At 54.4% G+C, this 20,024-nt stretch overlaps 8 protein-coding genes across 8 annotated transcripts; 3 read left to right on the top strand and 5 right to left on the bottom strand.

Annotated features, from left to right (window-relative positions):
- Positions 1-67: 67 nt before the first annotated feature.
- On the bottom strand, positions 68-1,953 carry J7T55_002132 (Major facilitator superfamily general substrate transporter; the record flags this gene model as incomplete). Its single annotated transcript, XM_053133512.1, has 3 exons — positions 68-1,183; positions 1,235-1,577; positions 1,688-1,953. The coding sequence occupies 3 exons, from the start codon at positions 1,951-1,953 to the stop codon at positions 68-70; spliced, it is 1,725 nt and encodes a 574-aa protein (XP_052988691.1).
- Positions 1,954-2,976: 1,023 nt separating this feature from the next.
- J7T55_002131 (uncharacterized protein) lies at positions 2,977-4,506 on the top strand (the record flags this gene model as incomplete). The annotated part of the gene is made up of 1 exon (XM_053133511.1): positions 2,977-4,506. The coding sequence occupies one exon, from the start codon at positions 2,977-2,979 to the stop codon at positions 4,504-4,506; it is 1,530 nt and encodes a 509-aa protein (XP_052988690.1).
- A 307-nt stretch (positions 4,507-4,813) lies between these two features.
- Positions 4,814-7,214, bottom strand: J7T55_002130 (uncharacterized protein; the record flags this gene model as incomplete). Its single annotated transcript, XM_053133510.1, has 7 exons — positions 4,814-5,337; positions 5,406-5,628; positions 5,677-5,786; positions 5,854-5,922; positions 6,071-6,676; positions 6,734-6,856; positions 6,977-7,214. The coding sequence occupies 7 exons, from the start codon at positions 7,212-7,214 to the stop codon at positions 4,814-4,816; spliced, it is 1,893 nt and encodes a 630-aa protein (XP_052988689.1).
- A 617-nt stretch (positions 7,215-7,831) lies between these two features.
- Positions 7,832-11,640, bottom strand: J7T55_002129 (Peroxisome biosynthesis protein PAS1; the record flags this gene model as incomplete). Its single annotated transcript, XM_053133509.1, has 3 exons — positions 7,832-9,411; positions 9,877-11,467; positions 11,533-11,640. 3 exons carry the CDS (start codon positions 11,638-11,640, stop codon positions 7,832-7,834), a joined length of 3,279 nt encoding a protein of 1,092 aa, XP_052988688.1.
- An 853-nt stretch (positions 11,641-12,493) lies between these two features.
- J7T55_002128 (DNA replication licensing factor MCM7) lies at positions 12,494-15,232 on the top strand (the record flags this gene model as incomplete). The annotated part of the gene is made up of 5 exons (XM_053133508.1): positions 12,494-12,542; positions 12,624-12,883; positions 12,950-13,083; positions 13,145-15,080; positions 15,152-15,232. The coding sequence occupies 5 exons, from the start codon at positions 12,494-12,496 to the stop codon at positions 15,230-15,232; spliced, it is 2,460 nt and encodes an 819-aa protein (XP_052988687.1).
- A 620-nt stretch (positions 15,233-15,852) lies between these two features.
- On the bottom strand, positions 15,853-17,576 carry J7T55_002127 (uncharacterized protein; the record flags this gene model as incomplete). Its single annotated transcript, XM_053133507.1, has 2 exons — positions 15,853-16,661; positions 16,727-17,576. The coding sequence occupies 2 exons, from the start codon at positions 17,574-17,576 to the stop codon at positions 15,853-15,855; spliced, it is 1,659 nt and encodes a 552-aa protein (XP_052988686.1).
- Positions 17,577-17,869: 293 nt separating this feature from the next.
- J7T55_002126 (uncharacterized protein) lies at positions 17,870-18,460 on the top strand (the record flags this gene model as incomplete). Its single annotated transcript, XM_053133506.1, has 1 exon — positions 17,870-18,460. One exon carries the CDS (start codon positions 17,870-17,872, stop codon positions 18,458-18,460), a length of 591 nt encoding a protein of 196 aa, XP_052988685.1.
- A 164-nt stretch (positions 18,461-18,624) lies between these two features.
- Positions 18,625-19,179, bottom strand: J7T55_002125 (uncharacterized protein; the record flags this gene model as incomplete). The annotated part of the gene is made up of 2 exons (XM_053133505.1): positions 18,625-18,684; positions 18,937-19,179. The coding sequence occupies 2 exons, from the start codon at positions 19,177-19,179 to the stop codon at positions 18,625-18,627; spliced, it is 303 nt and encodes a 100-aa protein (XP_052988684.1).
- Between the last annotated feature and the right edge of the window lie 845 nt (positions 19,180-20,024).

Genomic DNA, 20,024 nt, shown 5'->3' with positions numbered 1-20,024 from the left:
ACCCACGAGGCTTCTCAGAGTCTCTCTATTCTCTTGGCATAAGCTTACTTATAGAGCCGAGGCGACCTTATCCTGCCTTTCCTGTGTTATTTCTAGCCAAGCGATTTTGCTCTCCAGCCTTCGCCGAATCCTGGCTTCTTCCTACTTTCTTGCCCTCATCAATGCCAAACTCTGTTTCTAAGTCCTTGCGCATTTCGATCTGCTTTTCCAAGAAAACTAAGAGGAAGGAAACGCCAGAGAACACTATGGAGATCTGCCAAACCTGCTTTAGGCTGTCTGAGAAGACTGAAACGAGTTCTAACTTCACGTTGGATCCGAAGGTATCAAGAAAATCTGCGCTGGCATGGCTGTATGCATTTCCGTGACCGAATTGGGCAGCGATGGATGAGTCCTGGATCCGGTCTGACAGTTGCGCGAACCGGCTGTTGAAGATAGCCGCAGGAATAGCCACGCCCCAGATATTGCCGAAAGACCGCACGAACGACCACGTTGCAGTCGCCGCTGCTTGATCGCTCTCGGCTAGCGGTGTTTGACACGCCGGAAGCAGTGTGTTTAGCACGAAGCCGGAACCTCCAGCTGCGATTATTTGAAAGATGACCCATTCCGCTGTCGAACTGTCCTTGTCCAGCAGTGTAAAGAGTCCAAGGCCAATGGTGTTGAGAGCGAAGCCGGCGAGATGCAGTGGCTTGTACTTTCCGAATTTTGTGAGGAGTAATACAGCCATGATGGCTGCAGGTATGGCGACGATAATTGAAGGCAGAAGTTGGACCCCCGAGCGCGCCGGCGAGCTACCCAAAATAGTCTGAAAGTAGACAGGGAGAAAGTAAAGCATCCAATATAGCAATGCTGAGTTGAGAAAAGTGACTGCGAAGACGGTCGCTGAGGTTCTGTTTGCAAAAAGTCTGGGCGGCACAACAGGCTCTATAACAAAGTTCAAGCTTTCGAAGCCGATGAAGGCAACGAGCCCTAATAGTCCGATGACCAACGGTGCGATTATCCTTCCAGAAGACCACTGGTAAAGTGTACCTCCATATGTCAGAGAGTAGAGAACCGCGACTGTAGAACCGATAAGAAGAGCGTTGCCGATATAGTCGATGCGCCGAATCTTTTGGGCGAAAGTCATCTCTTTGTTGTACTTCACTTGTAAGAAGACAATAATCATGATCATTGATACGCCGCCAATCTGCGCAAATGTCATTAATAGTCTGTTCTGAGATCCTACGCAAGTACTTACAGGAAGATTGATATAGAAGACCCAGCGCCATGATGTGCTCTCAACAATCGCTCCTCCGATATATGGCCCAAGCGCAGTGCCCACGAAGTAAACAACAAGGACGACGGCCATGTAGTTGCCTCGTTCTCGAAGCGGCACGAGATCCGAGACGATAATATCCACAATCATGTTGATTCCTCCAGATCCCATGCCTTGGATTGCGCGACCTGCAATTAGCATCGCGCCATTCGAGGCGCCACCAGCAATCGCGCTGCCGATGGTGAAGAGCGCTACAATGGCCAGAGTGACGTATCGCCGCCCGAATATGTTGGCGAATTGCCCGAACATGGGCTGTACAGCAGCACTTAAAGAAAGTCAATGTACTCTCCATACCTTTCGCAGACTCTTTTCGGCTCGGTCTAGCTCATACAGAGAAAACAATGAACTCAGTGTAAATGGCTAGATTGTGCTCACCTAGTTAGGAAGAAAACATTTGTCACCCAGATATAGTCTCTGCCTAAGTCCAATTCGTTGACGATATACGGCAGTGATGTTGTCACGACAGTGTTCTCCAGAGCGCTCAAGAGGCCAATGACACAGAGCGTAGAAATAATTGCCCAGAATCGAGGCCCACGCTTGAAGTTAGGTTTCTGATCAGCCCGGGAGAGGACTTCCTCTTTACATTGCGAGGTCTCCTGATTTCCATTAGACTCCTTGAGCTCGCGATCTGAGTCTGCCATGGTGGGTCTATCTTCGTTTCCAGATGCAAAATACAACAGCAAATTTTGGTAATGTTGAAAGTCAAGGAACTATGTGTCTATAGGTACAATAATGCACGCCTTGGTGCGAGTTGTGAATGAATTTCTTTTACGCAAAATAAGGAGTCAAACGAGGGATTCCAGAGGGAGCATGCCCTTCACAGACCGGAGAAAACCGTCTCTGCACCGGGCCATTGGTATTCGTCAAGCTGCTGTTTTTATACATTCCAAAAAACTACATGGCTTCTTCATCTGTGCAGCGAAAAAGTCGCCGAATGCGTTGGACAGGAACGGCTCAAAATCAGGCCGTTTTGCAGCCTTGCCTTCCGAGACACTGCCGCTCCGTCGGCGACAGCATGAGCGCGGATGACGGCTGGATGGCGATGATGGCTATATTCATCGATCGAAAAGACTTCAGTTTCTCCAATCAAGGCCACAATTACAAGCTCAAGAGCTCTAAGCGTTGTTGAAGCTCGGGAACAAGCCGCCTTAGGTTGTTTAAGCGCGCAAGCTGCGTATTTCCTAGTCAGGACCGACGCAAGAGCCCACTACCAAAGCAGAAGGGTATACAGGCTGCTCGAGCGATTCGAAAGGGGCACAGCTTGAAGGAGCATTCGGAAGGTTAGCATTTTCGTACCTTCCGAGGTGCAGGATGCCATGACAGCGGAGAATTTAATGAACCAATGACAAAGCCAACAAGATAGACCGTCATTCGGAGTCGGCTGAATCCCACCCCGGGCTCGCATACATAGCAAATAACATATCATAAATGACTGCAACATTGTTCCGACCGATAGACCTTTCTCCTACACATTTAGATACTGTAACATATGTCAGCCGCACCCCAATGTACCTTTCACAGAGACTAGAAGTGTGCACAGTGGTGCATTCCGTGGACAGCCTGTCGGCGAATGCATGTAATCAAGTGATTCCCAAGCCCAATATGTCTCGGTTTTGATATCCTGTCGGCGCTATCAAGCCCAACATAATTATATTGCGTCGAACATGGCCGGAGACGGACGGCTCATGCCACGCGTGAGTCGTTCCTCTCTGAAGCGCACAGCCTGTGACAAATGTCGCAGCCGGAAGCTGCGGTGCCTTCGAGATGAGCAAAACGATAATGACACCCTCCGTGCGTGCAGACGTTGCGCCAATGCCGGCATTGTCTGTGTTACTAGTCCGGCCAAGCCTCTTGGGCGTCACTCTGCTCGTCGCATACGCATTCCGAGCGACGACGCATCGTTGCTGACATCGCCCAGATCCGGGGCCGTGCCGCCTGGTGTCCATCAGCAGGAGCCGATGGAAGGTATTCGAGTATACACATTGGCGAGCTCGTCGGGTATAGGGCTGTCGAAATCGGAGAATGGCTTGCGATTGAGCTCATCCTCGCAGATCGATGACCTTCAGGCAACTACATTGGGTGAATCCAGCTTATCGGAAAACGTGGGGTTTGATATTCCAGCACATCGCACTGAATTGGCTTCCGACTTCATGTCGAACCATACTTTATCTCCGTTAGATATATGTCGGAAAGCGGTCGACAGCCAACTCAAGTACTCGCGAATCGAGCTCCCCGCTAAGTCTGGAAGTCAAACATCGAGCTTTCAACGGCCGTCGCCGCAAGCTGAGGGTGACAACCATTTTGGAATACCAGACAGCGAAACTATTGACATACAATCTTGTCGGCTCAGCCTCACTCTATCCCAACAAATGCTGGCTTTGGGGACAGCGCCGCCAGAATTAGACAAAAAACTCCGTACCAGCATCTTGAACGCGAATGTTTCGCTGCTAGGCTCGAAACAACGACTACAAGCAGCTCAGACAAGGCCTGTTGACCTGGTTCTTGACAGCTCATCTCAATTTCTGGACATATTGCATCAATGTAGCCAGGACTCAGGCAAAACCGACAAAACGACCATAGAGCCAGGGGATAAAGGTCTTCAGAAAACGCAAGAACGAACCGAAGCGCATGGTCCGTCACAGCGTGCAGAGCCCTGGATTTTCCATGCTTTTATGCCAAAGGCTTCGCAGACGGCTTCAGAATCCTCTGCCAACTCCGCCTTTCTTATGAGGAAAACGGCACAATCGCTCAGCACGAGTTCGATACTAAGCCTAACGAGCTGCTACATCAACTTCATCGCTATTTACGACATCTTGGTCCAGCAGATGCACCGAGCACTTTGCGACACCTCACCTTCTTCGCCCAATCGAGGCTTGAAATTAGCAGGTTTTCTCATGCATAAGAATGGCCTTCAAGTCAAGATACCCGTCCAAGTCATGGAGCATCAGCTTGAGCTCATCGAGCAAGGCCTGGGGCTTCCAAACCAATACCGGGTGCGTCCCAGATCGTACCAGCTACCCAAGAGAGCGAATGCCCAAGAGATGCTGGAAGGGAAAGGCATCTTCGATGGTTTCGAGGCAAAAGCTTTGTTGGAATCTGCAATGCGCTTGAATGACCAGGCAGCTGTGCGGAGGATTCTGTCTCTGCGGCAGAATTTGGACAAGGTCTTGGAGTTGACCAAGACGCTACAGTAGAGTACATCATCGTCATTTGGCCCAAATGTGAATGGGATAGAGGATAGACTTTGAAGACGACGGAAAGAAAACAGCTTTCGCCACGAAGTAATAAAGAAAAGTCGATCTGTGCTATTTTGAATACACACTCACGACAAAGTGGACCAGCTCTCAACAGCATAATGATTGTCACGAAAATTTTGAGAACGCCATTGAGAATTGGACTTCTCACAATGAGGATGAACATCTCCGGATAATATACTTGGATGAACTTCTATGTACCGAACACTATGGCTTAGCACTGACATGAAGCCGAGCCTGACTCAACTCAAGGCAAAGCCAGGAAGACATCCTTCAGCTTCTGAAAGTTCGGCGTCCCCAGCCCAGTCACCGGATCCCAACCAGGCGTCGCATTAAACCCATTGGTCCCGCAACCAGGATTGTTTCCAATGGTGATATCATTGAAAGCACCGGGATTGCTGTAAAACGTCGGGTTCAAGAAACCCACCGGCCCCTTACCAGCCGCGATACGCGCTTCGTTGAGCAGCGTCACGATGCCGGCGAAGATCGGGGCCGAGGCGCTGGTGCCACCCACGCCGTAGGTCGAGCCGTTGAAGACCGTAGCGACCTTCAGCCCGATGGCCGCCACGTCCGGGAAACCCCTGGCATTACCCGTGTCGTTGTACACGTTGGGTCCGTAGGATGGGGCATATTTACTCATAAAGTTCTGGACGGCTGAGGCTTGGTATGACGGCAGTGAGAAAACGTTTGAGAAGCCGCCGCCAGAGCCAAATGAATTGACAGCACGTTCTCCAGTGTCGGTAGTGTTACCGTTCAGGGTAGTACCTCCAACTAGAACGCATGCCGTCAGCAACGCTTCTTACCGATTGAGCTGGGAGAATAACAGAGGGCGGACTTACCAGAGGTGATGTAGGGGCAGTTGGCCGGGAAAGAAGGCGAAAAGCGAGTGCCATTGTTGTCCACATATGGCAAGTCCGCGTTCAGACATGAGTCTGGGTACCCGGCATTATATCGATTCGCGACTCCAGAGTCTCCGCTCGCGTAGAGCACGCTCACGCCTTGGAGACCGAGCTTCATCCATTCGTTGCACTGACGGACTTGGTAGAAAGTAGGCAGAGCACCCTATACCCGCGTAAGCTAGGAGATCGATTTTTGAGACAGTTGACTTACCTCGATTTGCCCGTAGCTGACCGAAATAACGTTGGACTTTGGGGCACCGCCGCACTGTAGAGGGCCCTGGTAGCCGCCCTCGTTGTCGTTGGGATCGGGATACGCCGGGTCTGTGGAATTAGTCCGTGTTGGGAGATGAATTGAGAAGCGGATAGGGGCAATTAGAACGTCTCATACCGATATAAGGCTGGTCACCGCCTTGATAAGTGCAATAGCTCGCATCAAGTGCGTCCAAGAAGATGTTGACTAAGCATTGTTAGCAAATTCCCCTCAAGTGTGGAAAAAACACCAGCAGAAATGACAACACGAGAGTTTGTTGAAAGCCCCTGGAACAACAACACCGTCCTCATGATCATTGATGAAAAGCAAAGGTGGCTCTGCTGGGCTCACTCACAAGTCCCCACGCTATCAACATTGATGCCGTCTCCCACCTGATACAAGCGCAATTTCTGCGGATATATAATCGAGTAAGCAGACTGGAAGTCAAGAGCAGACTCCACGCCAGAACCCTGCGACACAGTAGTCAGGTTCGCCGTCAGGCCACCATCGATAGCGATGAACTCAGGCCTGGTGTCAGCGGGGATCTCAGGCGAGGTGAAGTTCTTGAAGAAGGTCGGCAGATCGTCCTCATACAGGTAGTCGGCCCACTCGCCGATGCCCATCTGGTTGTCAGCAGCGGAAGAGTTGCCGGCGGGGAAGTTGTACAGCTTGCGCAGGCAGTCGATCGTGATCAGCTGGCCGCAGGACTTGGAGCCGATCGTCGCGCCGCCGGCGACGGGCGCCATCAGGGTCCGGTCCACGTTCGCGACCGGCTTCAGGCCGTCCAGCTGGATCGTCGGCATCGCGAAGTCGACGTGCTCCTGGATGTGCTCCGGCAGGCTGTAGTGGTCGCAGGCCAGGCGGAACCCGCCGCTCGCGTCGTGTTGGTAGTGCCAGTACTCCGTGGCGAACAGCTTCTCTGCTTCCTCGACCGTCCCGTCGAACTGTACCCAGTTGTGGCCTACGGAGAATTAGAGACCTTACTATTCCTGTAAGCGCTTTGCAGCGGCTTACTTACCGGTAGAGAGAGAAAGCCTGGAGCGGTCGATGCCCGAATCAACCAGCCAGCTCATCACTGTTTCTTTGGTCTCAGGGTGCGGAGCAAAGGTGTTTGCAATCTTCTCTGCCGACCAGTGTTTGCCTGTTGGCCAACTTTGTTAACACGGTTTTCTGCACATGATGGCATTCCCGACCAAGGCTCGCGCCCTATTCGGTCTCATGGGCCATCATACACATCGAGCGCGTTTGAAAGCCGACTTACCAAAATTAGGAGAACTTGGGTCGGCGACGTCGTAGATGTAGCTCTCAGCATTGTCGAGATTCCGTTCCCGCAGTGCGATGCGGATGGGCAGCACTTGATCAGCATCAGCGCGGTGACGCTTTTGCCACGCGTGTGGCTTGCCATCTCGCTTCTCGTGAAGATTCCATTTTCCAGATGTAGGAGCCGCCGAGCAAGCGAGCACGAGGGCCGCCGTGGCCACTGCGGATGAGAAGCGCATGATCAGGGAGGACACTGGCGTGCGAGTGTATAAGCAAACAAAACGTCTGCTTGCCAAGTCAACATCAACGCAGGGCGGGCCTCGTATTTATCGGCTTCCATCGCTTCAGTTCCGGAAAGCCGGGAAGGCATGTAAGCTTTACATATGCTTCGTGAGGCGGTAATATCATTTAGAGTGGGCAGTGTGGATCGGGACGGAAGCGTCATGCAGGATCCATCGCTCGAGCTAGAGACGACCTGCCTGAAGGAGCAAGATCCCCAGCTAAGCTTCCAGTCAAGCTTCGCCTAATTCGCAGGGCCGCAAGGGGTCACCGCGTCGTTGATGCAACGCTTACTCTACTCCGCATTGGAACCCTTGTCGCAACTTAACTCATGCACGTTGGTGCCCCCATCACATCCTCGCAACGTTACGAGGATGGCATAGATGAGCAATTCTGGTGGCTGCCTAAGGGATGGACAGTATGGGAATTTGAAATAGCCATAGTTGAAGACCAAAGAGGAAGGGAATGGGCAATGTTACCGTAGCTGCCCATTGTTGTCTTGAATGACAGCACTGACAATGATTCGTGAGACTGGTATGCTTTTGGGAGCCTTACAAGCTCCAGTCCATGATTTCAGCTACATGAGACTGCTCCGCCCTCCAACCTCCATGCTCCCCTGACCATCCCTCATCTCCCCGCTGCGCCCCACCACAAACTCTCTGTAGATCCTTTGAAGCAATGTCCGCTGCTCGCGGCCTATGCTCGTCCTCGTACCATCGAGAGCCTTGACTAGGTGTCTCCACTGGATGATGACCTCCTTTTCCTGGGCGTCACCCCCAGACTTCGCACCAGCAACAGCCGCATCAGGCTCGTTGTTCGCGTTGGGCCCGCTTCTTTGCTGTTTGGCCCTCTTTCTTGACACCTTGAGGCTTTCCAGCTTTGAGGCGATCATGGCCTGCTCAGCGAGCTCAGAAGATCTGTTCGACCCACGAGGCGCGATGTCCTCGCCAGAGCCATCTTCGCCATAACGGAATTGCACGAAATTGTGCGGGAGCGGCCCAGCTGACTTGCCGGCGCCATGTCGCTTTGCAGGCCGTCGGCCGCTGCCGTTTGCGCCTCCTACAGTCTCCGTGTCTTTGAGAACGTCCTGAATAGCCTCAAGTTGCGCATTCGAGATCAAGGCCTGCAGATCCGCACCAGAAAACCCGTCCGTTCGCCTTGCAATCTCTGCCAGGTCCTCGTCGGACTCCAGCACCGCTTCGCTGAGCTTGGCCTTCTTGCCGATCGCCCGGATGATGTCCACTCTTTCTTCGAGGTTGGGGAAATCGCATAGTATAGATTTATCCAATCGCCCCGGCCGCAAAAGAGCCGGATCTATCAAATCTGGACGCGAGGTGGCTGCGAGCACGTAGACGCCCGATAAACCTTCCGCGCCATCCATCAGCGTCAGAAGTTGGTTGACCACCCGATCCGTTACGCCGGTAGAGTCGTGACCACGCTTGGGTGCTATAGAGTCGAACTCGTCGAAAAACAATACGCAAGGTTTGGCAGCCTGGGCTCGTTCAAAGAGGTCGCGGACGCTCTTCTCTGACGCGCCAATGTACTTATTCAATATCTCAGGGCCCTTGACACTTATGAAGTTCAGGCCACATTCCCCAGCCACAGCGCTGGCCAGAAGTGTCTTTCCACACCCGGGATACCCGTATAGGAGGATACCGGAGCGAAGTCGCAGTGGGCATTGTGCGAAAATCGGTGCGTACTTCGTTGGATATTGCAGTGTTTCCAACAGCACCTGGCGTGTGTCCGTTAGACCACCGATGGATTCAAACGTAGTCGTTGAACTCTGCAGCGTCACGTTGCGCAGGGACGCGGGTGTGAAACCTTTGAGAGCGTTTTCAAAGTCGACTCGACCCAAGGGCACGGCGCTGATCTCAGCATCACCAGTAGAATCGGTGAGCGATCGCATGATGGCCTCATTCCGAGCCCGTGAAATTAGCAGGCTCAGGTCTCCGGGCATATAACCGTCAGTCTCTCCTGCGATGTCCAGGAGATCCAGGTCCGGTTGAATGGAAAATCCACTTGGCGATGGTGCAGATTCTTGCCTGGACGGTGGGCTGGCCCCGTCCATCCAAGCGTTCTCTTCACCAGTAGCACTGCCGTTAGCAGTTGTAGGTCGACTGCCGTCATGAGTTGAAGTAGTCTCGTCTTTAGCAGGAACTGTATGCTGTAGAGTGATGGCCTCCATGATAGTTCGTCGAGCAAGTTTATCTGGGGCTCTTAGTGGGACGATCTCTCGCACCACATGCCCGCCCACAAGCACGTTGTGTAGAGATTCTTTTCCTTGCGCGGTAGCCAGCAAGACTATACTGGAATCTTGACCACAATATTGCCGAACCATGGAGCAGATTGCTTCACTGACTTGTCGGCTGCGGCCATTTTCATTGCCAACTTGCAACTCGGTCTCGACCGGACAAAGACGGTCTAAATCGTCTAATACCACGAGGGCTTTGCCTCCCAGTCGAGCTCCCCAGCTTGCTCCCATGAAAAGACGATTCAAAGTTTCCTTGATGGTACTTATCCTGCTTTCGTCGTTCACGAGTGTCCGACACGCGAAATATGTAATGTGGAATAGCTGGTCTTTTTGCAGAAACGTAGAAATTAATTGTGCAACCGAGGATTTACCGGAGCCCAGGGCGCCGGTGAGGAGGACTGAAGATAATTGGGAAAGGTGGGATTTGAGCTCCTCAAGCAGCGAGTCGATGCCCACCAAAGGACCGACATTTCGGGGAACAACGGTTGAGTCTGATTCTGAAAGCCATGCTGGTCGGGGAATGGGGGCTTGAAATTCGAGGGGAAGTTGCCAGTCAGAACCCAGGATCCAGTGAGATGGTTCCTTCGCTGAGCCTTGGGAGGCGGGCGGGGGGTGGAATTTGACGACTGCTCCCTCCCAACCAGGTGGCGAGTCCAATCCATCATGGGTGGTCAATATCAGTCCATCTGTCAGGGGACCATCGAACAGACTCTTTCCGCGTTTTCCATCGTATATATGTTTGACCCTTTTGGCAGCCTCTTCACGCTCGGCCTTGGTCTCTCCGCCGAACTTCAGACCAAGAGCTTGCGCTGCAGTATCACTGGTGAACGGATATATCTTCAATTGCTGCACTGAAGGTCGATCTTCAGTCTCGGTAACGGACTTAAGTATGGACTTTTTCGTAAGAGGCTGAGGAGCGGGCTCAATTTTGACGACCCCTCCAACCAGACCCTCACTTCCAAAGGCAGAGCATAAAATTGTTGACAATGCTGCCGTCTGACCATTCGGAGGATCGTCCCAGGGCATGAGTTGCGCCACGACCCTGAGACCGGATCTCGATAATTCGGGTACTTCCGGGGCTTGGGATTGTTGTCCTTGCATAGGCGCTGGCTCCTGGAGACTCGATGGTCTCATAAGATACACTGTAACCCATCTCAACCCTCTGAACTCGTTGGAGACCAAAAGTTCGCGGTCGACCCAGATGGTGAGTTCTTCGACTCCGGCCTCATCGTCAAACCAGTCTTCGCAGAGCCTCCTGTCGACACCTCGCAGGAACAGGGCAGGCTTGCGCTCTTCCCGCTGGCTCCTCCGTCTCACTGTGCTGGTTGAGCTCCTTCCGCTCTTCCGAGATGTGCTCGCGACACTCCGATTCTCCCTGCTGCTGCGTGAGGACTTTGGCCTCACCTTTGGCGCGACGATGACCTCGGCGTCAGGGGCAATCTTGGAGAACGGGGTCTGGGAAGATTGAGCTGGTTCGAGAGACAATATCCTGATATTTGCAGTCGAAGTGGGCGACAGATGGAGGGTCAATGGGTGCGGACTTGACTGTGTGCCTGCTGGCGGAGAATAGGCAGGGTTCGGCAGGGCCCGGATCTGAGAGAGAAGGTTGAGCTCCAGAAATGTTGCATGCAGCTCGATGATTTCCCAGTCATCGGGAGTGAGGGGCTCGATGTTGACTGTATGCGCCAGAGGAGGGTCCGTATGGATGGTCGTCATGACCTTCTGGCCTTCGTGCAGCCCCAGTGTGTTGGCCAGAGTCGGATCGAGTTCGACGAGGGGAACGTCCTGCTCTCGCAGGCCTGAGCCGCCCAGTCCATCTCTTCCGACTATCGAGGCTATCTTCTTCTTGCTGGGCATGCCAGTCCATCCGAGGTAGATGGACTTTTGGGGCGCTGGCGCGGAGGACTTGTCGGTTGGGGATGCATCTCGGTAGCTGAGCTCGACGATGACATTCTGAACGGGCTGCCTGAAGCATTAGCGAATGTTTTCCGTAAGAGTTATCAAGGCAGACATAGGAGCGGCCTTACAGTATTGACATTCACCAGCAGGGAGACGAGGGACGCCGGGAGGTTGACCAAGCAGTTCTTGAGATGGACAAGCGATATCTCCGCGGCCGTGGCCTTGCGCTGAGACATGCTGGAGGGGCAGGTGTTGTGGGCGCGCAATCAATTCGAAGGTCTCAGTTTCCACTTGATGTCATCATGTCGGGAGGGATCACAGTGCTTAGAGCTCAGTATCCTAGAGAAGCAATTGAGAACTCCAGAATGTGCAGCTCAGTCCAGCACAGCACTCTATTCCGGTTACGGTTGCGGGACGAGATCCCGATCCTGCGATTTGCGATTGCCATGTGCCTCGGTTGATGGGCGACGACCGCAGGGAGCTCGGACCTTTACTGCTGGTATGCAGGGGTCCTGGGCTGGCTCAGCACGGGTACTTGACCAACAGTCATTTCAAGTGCAACTGAGTCAGATTGGACTTCACATGACAGTCGCATCAAGCTACATGTTCACGATGGAACACATCATGTGTATTCTTGAAAGAATTCATCGAATGAGAGTCATATAATTTGAAGCAAATGTCTGTATCATCATCGCAATCATTAACATTCTGTTTCTAGGATCATGGAGCCAGGATGGGGGGTGAGCAGGGAATTGGTTTGCAAACATGTCGTCGCTTGGGCCAAGTAATCACAGTCTGCCCCCCAAATCCTGCATTTGAACGCGTCCCATTACGCGCCGGGCAGAGCTAGCTGTGCGGACGCGACGCGCTTGGAGGCTGGAAAATCAATTTGAACCCCTGCTTCCACATTCTTCCCTCAAATGGCATCACCTTTGCTCCGTCGTACAGTAGTGACCCATTCGCGACTTTGTCCGCCTCTCAAGCAAGCACCTCATCTGCGACCTTGACATTCCCAAGCACAACCAAGATACCCCCACAGTCAAGGCGTACATTCTCTATTATTTACTTTTTAAACGATAACTCGCAAAGATGGCGCTTCTTCAGTGGAAGGCGCCCGTGGACTACGAGGCGCAATTGTGTACGTGCAGCCCCGCGCAGACTGTCGCATCACCATCAGCAACATGATACAGCATACTAACAAAATATCGTGCGTGGTTAGCTACGTTCAAGTCCTTCCTCACGGACTTCAAGGCGTCCCCGGCAGACTCCATCACCCATGCCCTCGGAGGAATGAACATTGAAGAGGAGGAGCTGGACGACGAGTACGACTTTATGGATGAGGATGACGAGGGCGAAGAGCGCCGTCGCCAAGAGAGGGCCAGCCGCAAGAAGCCCTACCACAAGTACAAGGATCTGATGCAACAACTCGCGAATCGCAACATCGACGAGGTCCTCATCGAGCTCGACGACATTGCTCAGGTATGCACGGCGTCCCGCTCGAGTTCGATGCAGTCCATGCGGCCACACGTACTGACTCTGTGATAGTGGGAGGCAGAAATGGGCGAGGACGTCGCGGCACTCAAACTGGTCAAGTCTATCGAGGAGAACACCAAACACTACGTCGAAATTCTGTCACGAGCCATCGATGACTGCATGCCACAACCAACTTCAGAGGTCACGTACGTATTCCATTGGGCGCCGGGGGCGAGAGAATGAGTCTTGATATTGACCCAGCCACAGCTTCAAAGATGACGTTTTGGATGTTTTGATGGCGCGCCGACAAGCCCGTAATCAAGAGATTGCTGAAGGTGCTGAGGCCATGGGCGACCCTACCCTGTTGCAGGACAAATTTCCGGCAGAGCTGACAAGGCGCTACACCCTCATCTTCAAGCCTTGCTCCTCCACTCAAGAACACCCAGTGAAGTCCCTTTCTGTGCGGCAGGTGCGGGGCGATCACCTCGGCCATCTGATTACAATCAGAGCCATCGCTACCAGAGTGTCAGACGTGAAGCCTTTGGTCCAGGTCACAGCCTACTCTTGCGATAGGTGCGGCTGCGAGATCTTCCAGCCGGTCACTGCTAGGCAGTTCGGTCCCCTTACGATGTGTCCCTCCGCGGACTGCAAAGCCAACCAGACCAAGGGTCAACTCCAGCCATCTTCCCGAGCATCCAAGTTCTTGCCCTTTCAGGAGATCAAGGTGCAGGAATTGCCTGAGCAGGTACCCATCGGTCAGATTCCTCGATCCCTGAGTGTCTCGGCCTACGGAACCGCTGTTCGCAAAATTTCTCCCGGTGATGTTGTGGACATCTCCGGCATCTTCTTGCCAACTCCGTACACTGGCTTCAAGGCCATGCGCGCAGGTCTTTTGACTGACACCTACCTTGAGGCACATCACATTGTTCAGCACAAGAAAGCCTATGAGGACATGAGGGTTGACCCAAGCCTGGCAAGACGAATCGACCAGTACCGACGATCAGGGCAGGTCTACGAATATCTCGCCAAGTCCATTGCCCCTGAGATCTATGGTCATCTCGATGTCAAGAAGGCGCTCTTGCTCCTTCTTGTGGGAGGTGTGTCAAAGGAGATGGGAGACGGTATGAAGATTCGTGGCGACATCAACATCTGTCTCATGGGTGACCCTGGTGTGGCCAAGTCTCAGCTGCTCAAGTATATCTCCAAGGTGGCTCCCCGTGGAGTGTACACCTCTGGCCGTGGCAGCAGCGGTGTCGGTCTGACAGCCGCTGTGATGCGTGATCCTGTGACGGATGAGATGGTCCTCGAGGGTGGTGCGCTTGTCCTTGCCGACAACGGTATCTGCTGCATCGATGAATTCGACAAGATGGACGACAACGACCGGACCGCCATCCATGAAGTGATGGAACAGCAGACCATCAGCATCTCGAAAGCTGGCATCTCGACCACATTGAACGCTCGCACATCGATCCTGTCCGCAGCTAATCCGCTTTACGGACGTTATAATCCCAAGCTGTCCCCCGTCGAGAACATCAACCTCCCCGCCGCTCTGCTCTCCCGTTTCGATATCCTCTTCCTGCTTCTCGACAACGCCAACCGTGACAACGATGCGCAGCTGGCCAAGCATGTTGCCTACGTGCACATGCACAACCGACACCCCGACATTGGCACCGAGGACGAGGTCGTCTTCTCACCCGACGAGGTCCGGGCCTACATCTCGCTGGCCCGCAACTACCGCCCAGTTGTCCCACAGAGTGTCTCGGAGTACCTGATCAAGACGTACGTCAAGATGCGCGACGCACAGAAGAAGGCCGAGAAGCGCGGCAAGCAGTTCGCGCACACGACGCCCCGTACGCTCCTTGGCATCGTGCGTCTGTCGCAGGCGCTGGCGCGGCTGCGGTTCGCCGAGGAGGTGTCGCAGGACGATGTGGACGAGTCGCTGCGGCTGGTAGAGGCCAGCAAGGACAGCCTGAACACGGAGCAGTCGGGCGCCGGCAGGCGGCAGATGAACGCCAGCAGCAGGATCTACAACCTGGTCAAGTCGCTCATGGAGACGGGCCAGTGCCGGGCCGACGACGCCGACGAGGACGAGGACGAGTTCGGCGTCGAGCTGAGCATGCGCAAGGTGCGCGACCGCGTCATCGCCAAGGGCTTCACTGAGGACCAGTGGCTGAACACGCTGGAGGAGTACACCGAGCTTGATGTGAGTTATCCCCTTTTTCACGACATACTGTCCTGACTTGCAATAATAACTTGGCTGACATTGTGTTTTAGCTCTGGCAAACCGCCGGAAACGGCTCCCGCCTCGTTTTCGTCACCGCGACAGAGAACGACAACGAGGATGACGACGAGTAGATGTCAGTCTTTTCAACTGCCCGGGCTGTTGTTTGAATGATCGCATTGTATATTGATGTTTTTGGCGGCGTTGATGGGATACGGTACCCTCTGGTTGTGTGTAACTGAATGCATTCCTTGGCAGGAGAGGCTGCACTGCTGGTAATATAGACGTGTGAGCATGAACGAAATGATTTCGGCAGTGAATCAAGAAGAAGAAAAAAACATGTCTCATGGCGGTTATGTTGAGTGAATACCCGGCTTTGAGTGTTGTGAGGCAGATTGCATGACTTTGGACCTGCAATTAGGGACTTGACCTTAAGACGGGCAACACGTTCTCATATGAAAAGCCTTACATGACAGCCTCGCAAACTGTGCATGGAAGTAGCCTTGCGGCGTAGTATTTCTCCAACACGACCTACACCAGCTTTGTCCTGGCCAGAATTTTACACTTAGCTGTTCATTGAGATGAGAATCCTCAGTCCACACAATCTAGGCGAAAGCTCCCGTTTTCGTCTTGCACCCACAACGTCTCGATGAAGTGTCTTGTCAGAATAGTACATCCATCTATTCTATATTGGACTTGATACATTTCATTTACACTGCAAGCCAATGGCCCAATGGGCCCCTGCTGGCCCGTCTCATATCCTCAGACTCAACAGCCCGGCCCTCTCCATCTCCCCGATGATCCCGTTGCCGCCGGTCTGCCACTTGTCAGTGACCTCGCGCTCATCGACCGCGGCCCTCAGCATCCCGCTAGCGGCCCAGTACTCCATCAGCGCGCGCGCCTCGGGCTTGCTTACGGCCCGGGCGTTGAGCACCCGCAGCCCCGTGCCCTCCATGACCTCGTCGGTGCGCGCGTCGTACTTCCTGCTGAACGGGTCACGCGGCGGCAGGTCCGCCTCGGCGACGCCCTGCTGCCGCGCGAGCTGCCGCTTGATGGCGAGCTCCATGCTCGCGTTGCGCGCCGAGTTGGAGCGGCACGTGGCGGCGATGACGGCGCCGCCGCTGGGGAGGGCGGTCTTGCCGGAGAGCAGGTCGGTGAACATGCGCACGATGGCGAGGTCGTGCGAGTGGATCGGCTCGAACGCCGTGTTGCGGTAGTCCGAGACCCTCATGGTGAACGCCAGCCCGTCCAGGGCGAAGAGCACGGGCGGCCGCGGGCTGCTCTCGCTCTTGAGCGTGAGCTCGTGCCACAGGGCGGAGAACACGGGCCACGCCTGGTCGGTCTCACGGGCGGACTCGATCAGCGCGTTGAGTGTGGCGCCCTCGGCGACGGGGTTGGTGAACTCCTCGTAGGAGCGAGTGGTGTAGACGCGGTCCAGGATCGCGCGGTTGGCGTTGCGGATGTTCTGCATCAGCTTAAGTGCGTAGACCGATTGCATCCATTGCTGGGGGTTGGTGTCGGGGATAGGCGCGTAGTCGGTGCAGGCGGTGGTCAGGTCTTGTGCTATAGTGGGAATTCGTTTAGCCATTGTTGCATTATTTGCTCACCCCGTATAGAATCAAGCTCACCTTCAGGGATGTTGATGACAACCCATTCGTTCAAGAAGGCATTTGCCATCGCTTGTAACAGCAAGACGCTTTTCCCAGCGGCCTTCTCGCCTGATATTACCATACGGAGCGTCTCCCCTTTGGCCACCTTCTCCTTCATACTCGCACACATCTCGACCATCTCAGGGCGAACCAGGGCGTGCGGGCTGTGGAACAGGCCCCAAGTCTGGCTCGACTTGAAAGCCTCGCTGGCGCGCAGCTGATCCATGGTCCCCTCGGGGATCTTGAAGACCTTGCCGGCGCTGGCAGAATCCGCCATATTGTCCGCGTCCAGTCTCGGGGAGCCGTGGACTGGGATGGCGTTGTTATTGGACAGGACGATGCGCTTGCGCCATGCTTTCCTCTCGCCGGGCAGGGGAACCTTTCCTCTGACGATGTCCTTTGGTTTCTTGAACTTGGAAAGCTGCATGCGCTTGCCAGCGCGTTGGCCAGCGCCACCTCCATGAGTAGCATGCTGATGCGCAGTGGTCGAGAACGAGGCAGTCGGTGATGTCCTGTTTTGTAATATCCTCTCGGTCGGAGTTACTACTGGGACAAGTGACCTGGTCGTTGTGGGAGCTTGGTTGGCGGCTGTTGACGGCCGGAGGAGGCACCTCCAGCAGCTTTGGGAGGCCATTGCGATATCTCCTCCAGTCCTCCTCTTGATGTAATCAGTCGTATGGCTCCTATTGCATGGTCGAGAGACGGGAGTTGAGCGGGGTGTCGTCGCGACTGGATCGCCACTGAGGGTGTATGGGCAGCGGAAACGGGTGGCCAGCTCAAGCTGCTTGGCCAACATGAAGAATTTCAATCCCAAGCTCGACGCCGACATGCAGCAACAGCGGGCGCTCGGGCCATGCGGGAGCAAGATAGCCAATCATGGCCAGCCTGCCCCACTAAAAAGTTCGGTTGTCCAGGCCAGGAACCAAAAGTCAAAGGCCAAAGAAGAATCGACGACGTTGATCTTCCTTCAACATTCAGGCGTGTCTTCGATTTTCTTGGGCGCAACGACAGGGGACAATTCGAATACGACGAACTCATCCTCAATGCTCCAGCATTAGCAGATTTCTACTTAAGCACTACATCAAGAACTCCAAATCCCAAGAAACACCCCCACCAATTACCATGTCTATACCAGCAAAGCCAAAGCTGCCCGTCACAGTCGACAAGCCGACGCCCTACACCTTCGATCTCGGCCTGCTGCTGGCCTCAGACCCCAACCCTCTCGAGATCGACCACGATGACCTGGAAGGAAGCCTCGCAGCGGTAGCCCGCGACGGCGCGCAGGCGCTCGTCAACCAGCTGCTCACCACCTGCCCAATAACCTCGTCCAAGACGGACGGCGTGCTGCTGTCGCTGCCGCCCCCGGTGACGCCTCTGCCGCGCGAGAAGCCGCTCCCCGCGCCGAAGCCCCCGACCAAGTGGGAGCAGTTCGCGGCGCGCAAGGGCATCAAGCCCAAGACCAAGGAGCAGCGCCAGAACCTGCGGTACAACGAGGACAAGGGCGAGTGGGAGAAGAAGTGGGGGTGGAAGGGCCCCAAGGACCGCGCCGAGGGCAAGGTCCAGGACGACTGGCTGGTCGAGGTCGACACGGCCAAGGAGGCCAAGCTCAAGGACGGCGAGACGGTCCGCGGCACGTCGCGGCGCGAGAGGAAGGAGAAGATCCGCCGCAACGACAGGAAGATGCGGAGCAACGCGCGCCATGCGGCCAAGTAGGGGTAGTGACCGCACGGAGCAGTTGGGTTTTGGCCGGAGTGTTGCTTCGGGGTTGGGAAGCTCTTGGATGTCCAGTAGAGAGAGACTCTGACGTGGGAAAATGCAAGCAAGGCTTGGTTGGGCTCACGCGGATCGGGGCATTTCTCGCGACATTGCATGCATGTTCAAAAGACGGAGTTCTGGCGTCTAGGAATGGAAAACGGGATCGTGCCGGCGGCGGCTATCTAAAGTCAAGAGCCACCTCTTTTTGTTTTTGACCGGGAAAGACAGCAAATGCCTACAATATACCCGTTTGAGACCGGGCTTGAGAAGAAGTCCTCCCAAACCCACAGCAAAGCCCAACTTCGTTTGTTCATAATACTGCCTGCATAGCCTCGCCAACCGCTTATAGAGCACACGTCGTCGCCCAACGGCCCTGCGATGACTCCCACTACCCCCCGCCCAGCGAGCTGCCGCATCCGGCCCCGGTGCCGTACCCTCAGGGTGCGTCGCACGGCCACGAGCGCCTTGCGATTGCGGATCGTGTGCAACCGGCCACCTCGCCTGTCAGAGGCCTTGTTGGAGCCTTTCTGTTGGCGTCTCTCGGGTCCTGCGAGCTCGACCACGTGCCAACGGCTTTCGAGCAGGAACTGGGGAGCGTTTGCTGAGGGCGAGGACGAGGGAAAAGCATGACGCTGGAATTTACGTGCCAGAGCTTCGGTGCGGTGATGGTGATCCATTTTGCGAGGTGATTGGAGGGGTGTGGTTGTCTCAGTACCCGGTTGGTAACGTTGCGTGTGGTGTTGGTTTGATAAGGATCGCCTTCATGTAGTCGGTTCCTGGCTGGGTTATAAATCTTGAGAATCAGGTCCCGTTGGTGTTCACTCCTTATTGAAGTCCCAGCCCAGTTGTTTACCCTCGACGTCCCAGAATAAAGACTTTGGAAAATGAGGACTCATTGGTCCAATTTAGAATGTTGATATCTAAGTTCGACTACGCGTCCAATCCTACAATCGCCGGCGTCAAGGGTGCAGAGCTGTGCCTCTCCCCGTCAATCAGAAGTATGTGCAGCGAGACTAGACACATACCGGCACAGTAGACACAAAGTGTACGACAACAGCGGACTCGATTGAGAGCACTTCGAAATTTGAATCTTTTCATTCAGGCCGCCCTCTCCAGCGGGGCCAAGCCACTGTCCAGGACACTGTCCTCACAGCCCTAATATACAAGTACTCTTTCCATACCTTTGCAACTCCGGTTTTCGAGGGCCATGCTCCCCTCCTTGCATATTAACCCAAGCAAGCAGATCGGATCCTCCGTTTCCATGGAGAAAGAGGAACGAGTAGCCGCCCAAACCATCCAGTCATCTCTTCCTCCTCAACTATCCTGTCCGTAGCGATGAGGAGATACGTCGCAGAGCGCACAGATGCCCCAAAGTCGCGAGTCGCAATCTTGGTATAAATCGTTCGTGGTGACCCCTGCTCGCACCCCTCGAATTCCATTCATATTCAACGCTTGGGTGGGGGAATAAGGCCGCAGACAAAACGTCTGCCTAAGCGCAACAAAAACGAAGAAACGTAGAAAA

This window comes from Diaporthe amygdali, assembly GCF_026229845.1.
Source record: "Diaporthe amygdali strain CAA958 chromosome Unknown NODE_37_length_474048_cov_65_229390, whole genome shotgun sequence".
Lineage (NCBI taxonomy): Eukaryota > Fungi > Ascomycota > Sordariomycetes > Diaporthales > Diaporthaceae > Diaporthe > Diaporthe amygdali.
This window is presented reverse-complemented; position numbering and strand designations above follow the sequence as displayed.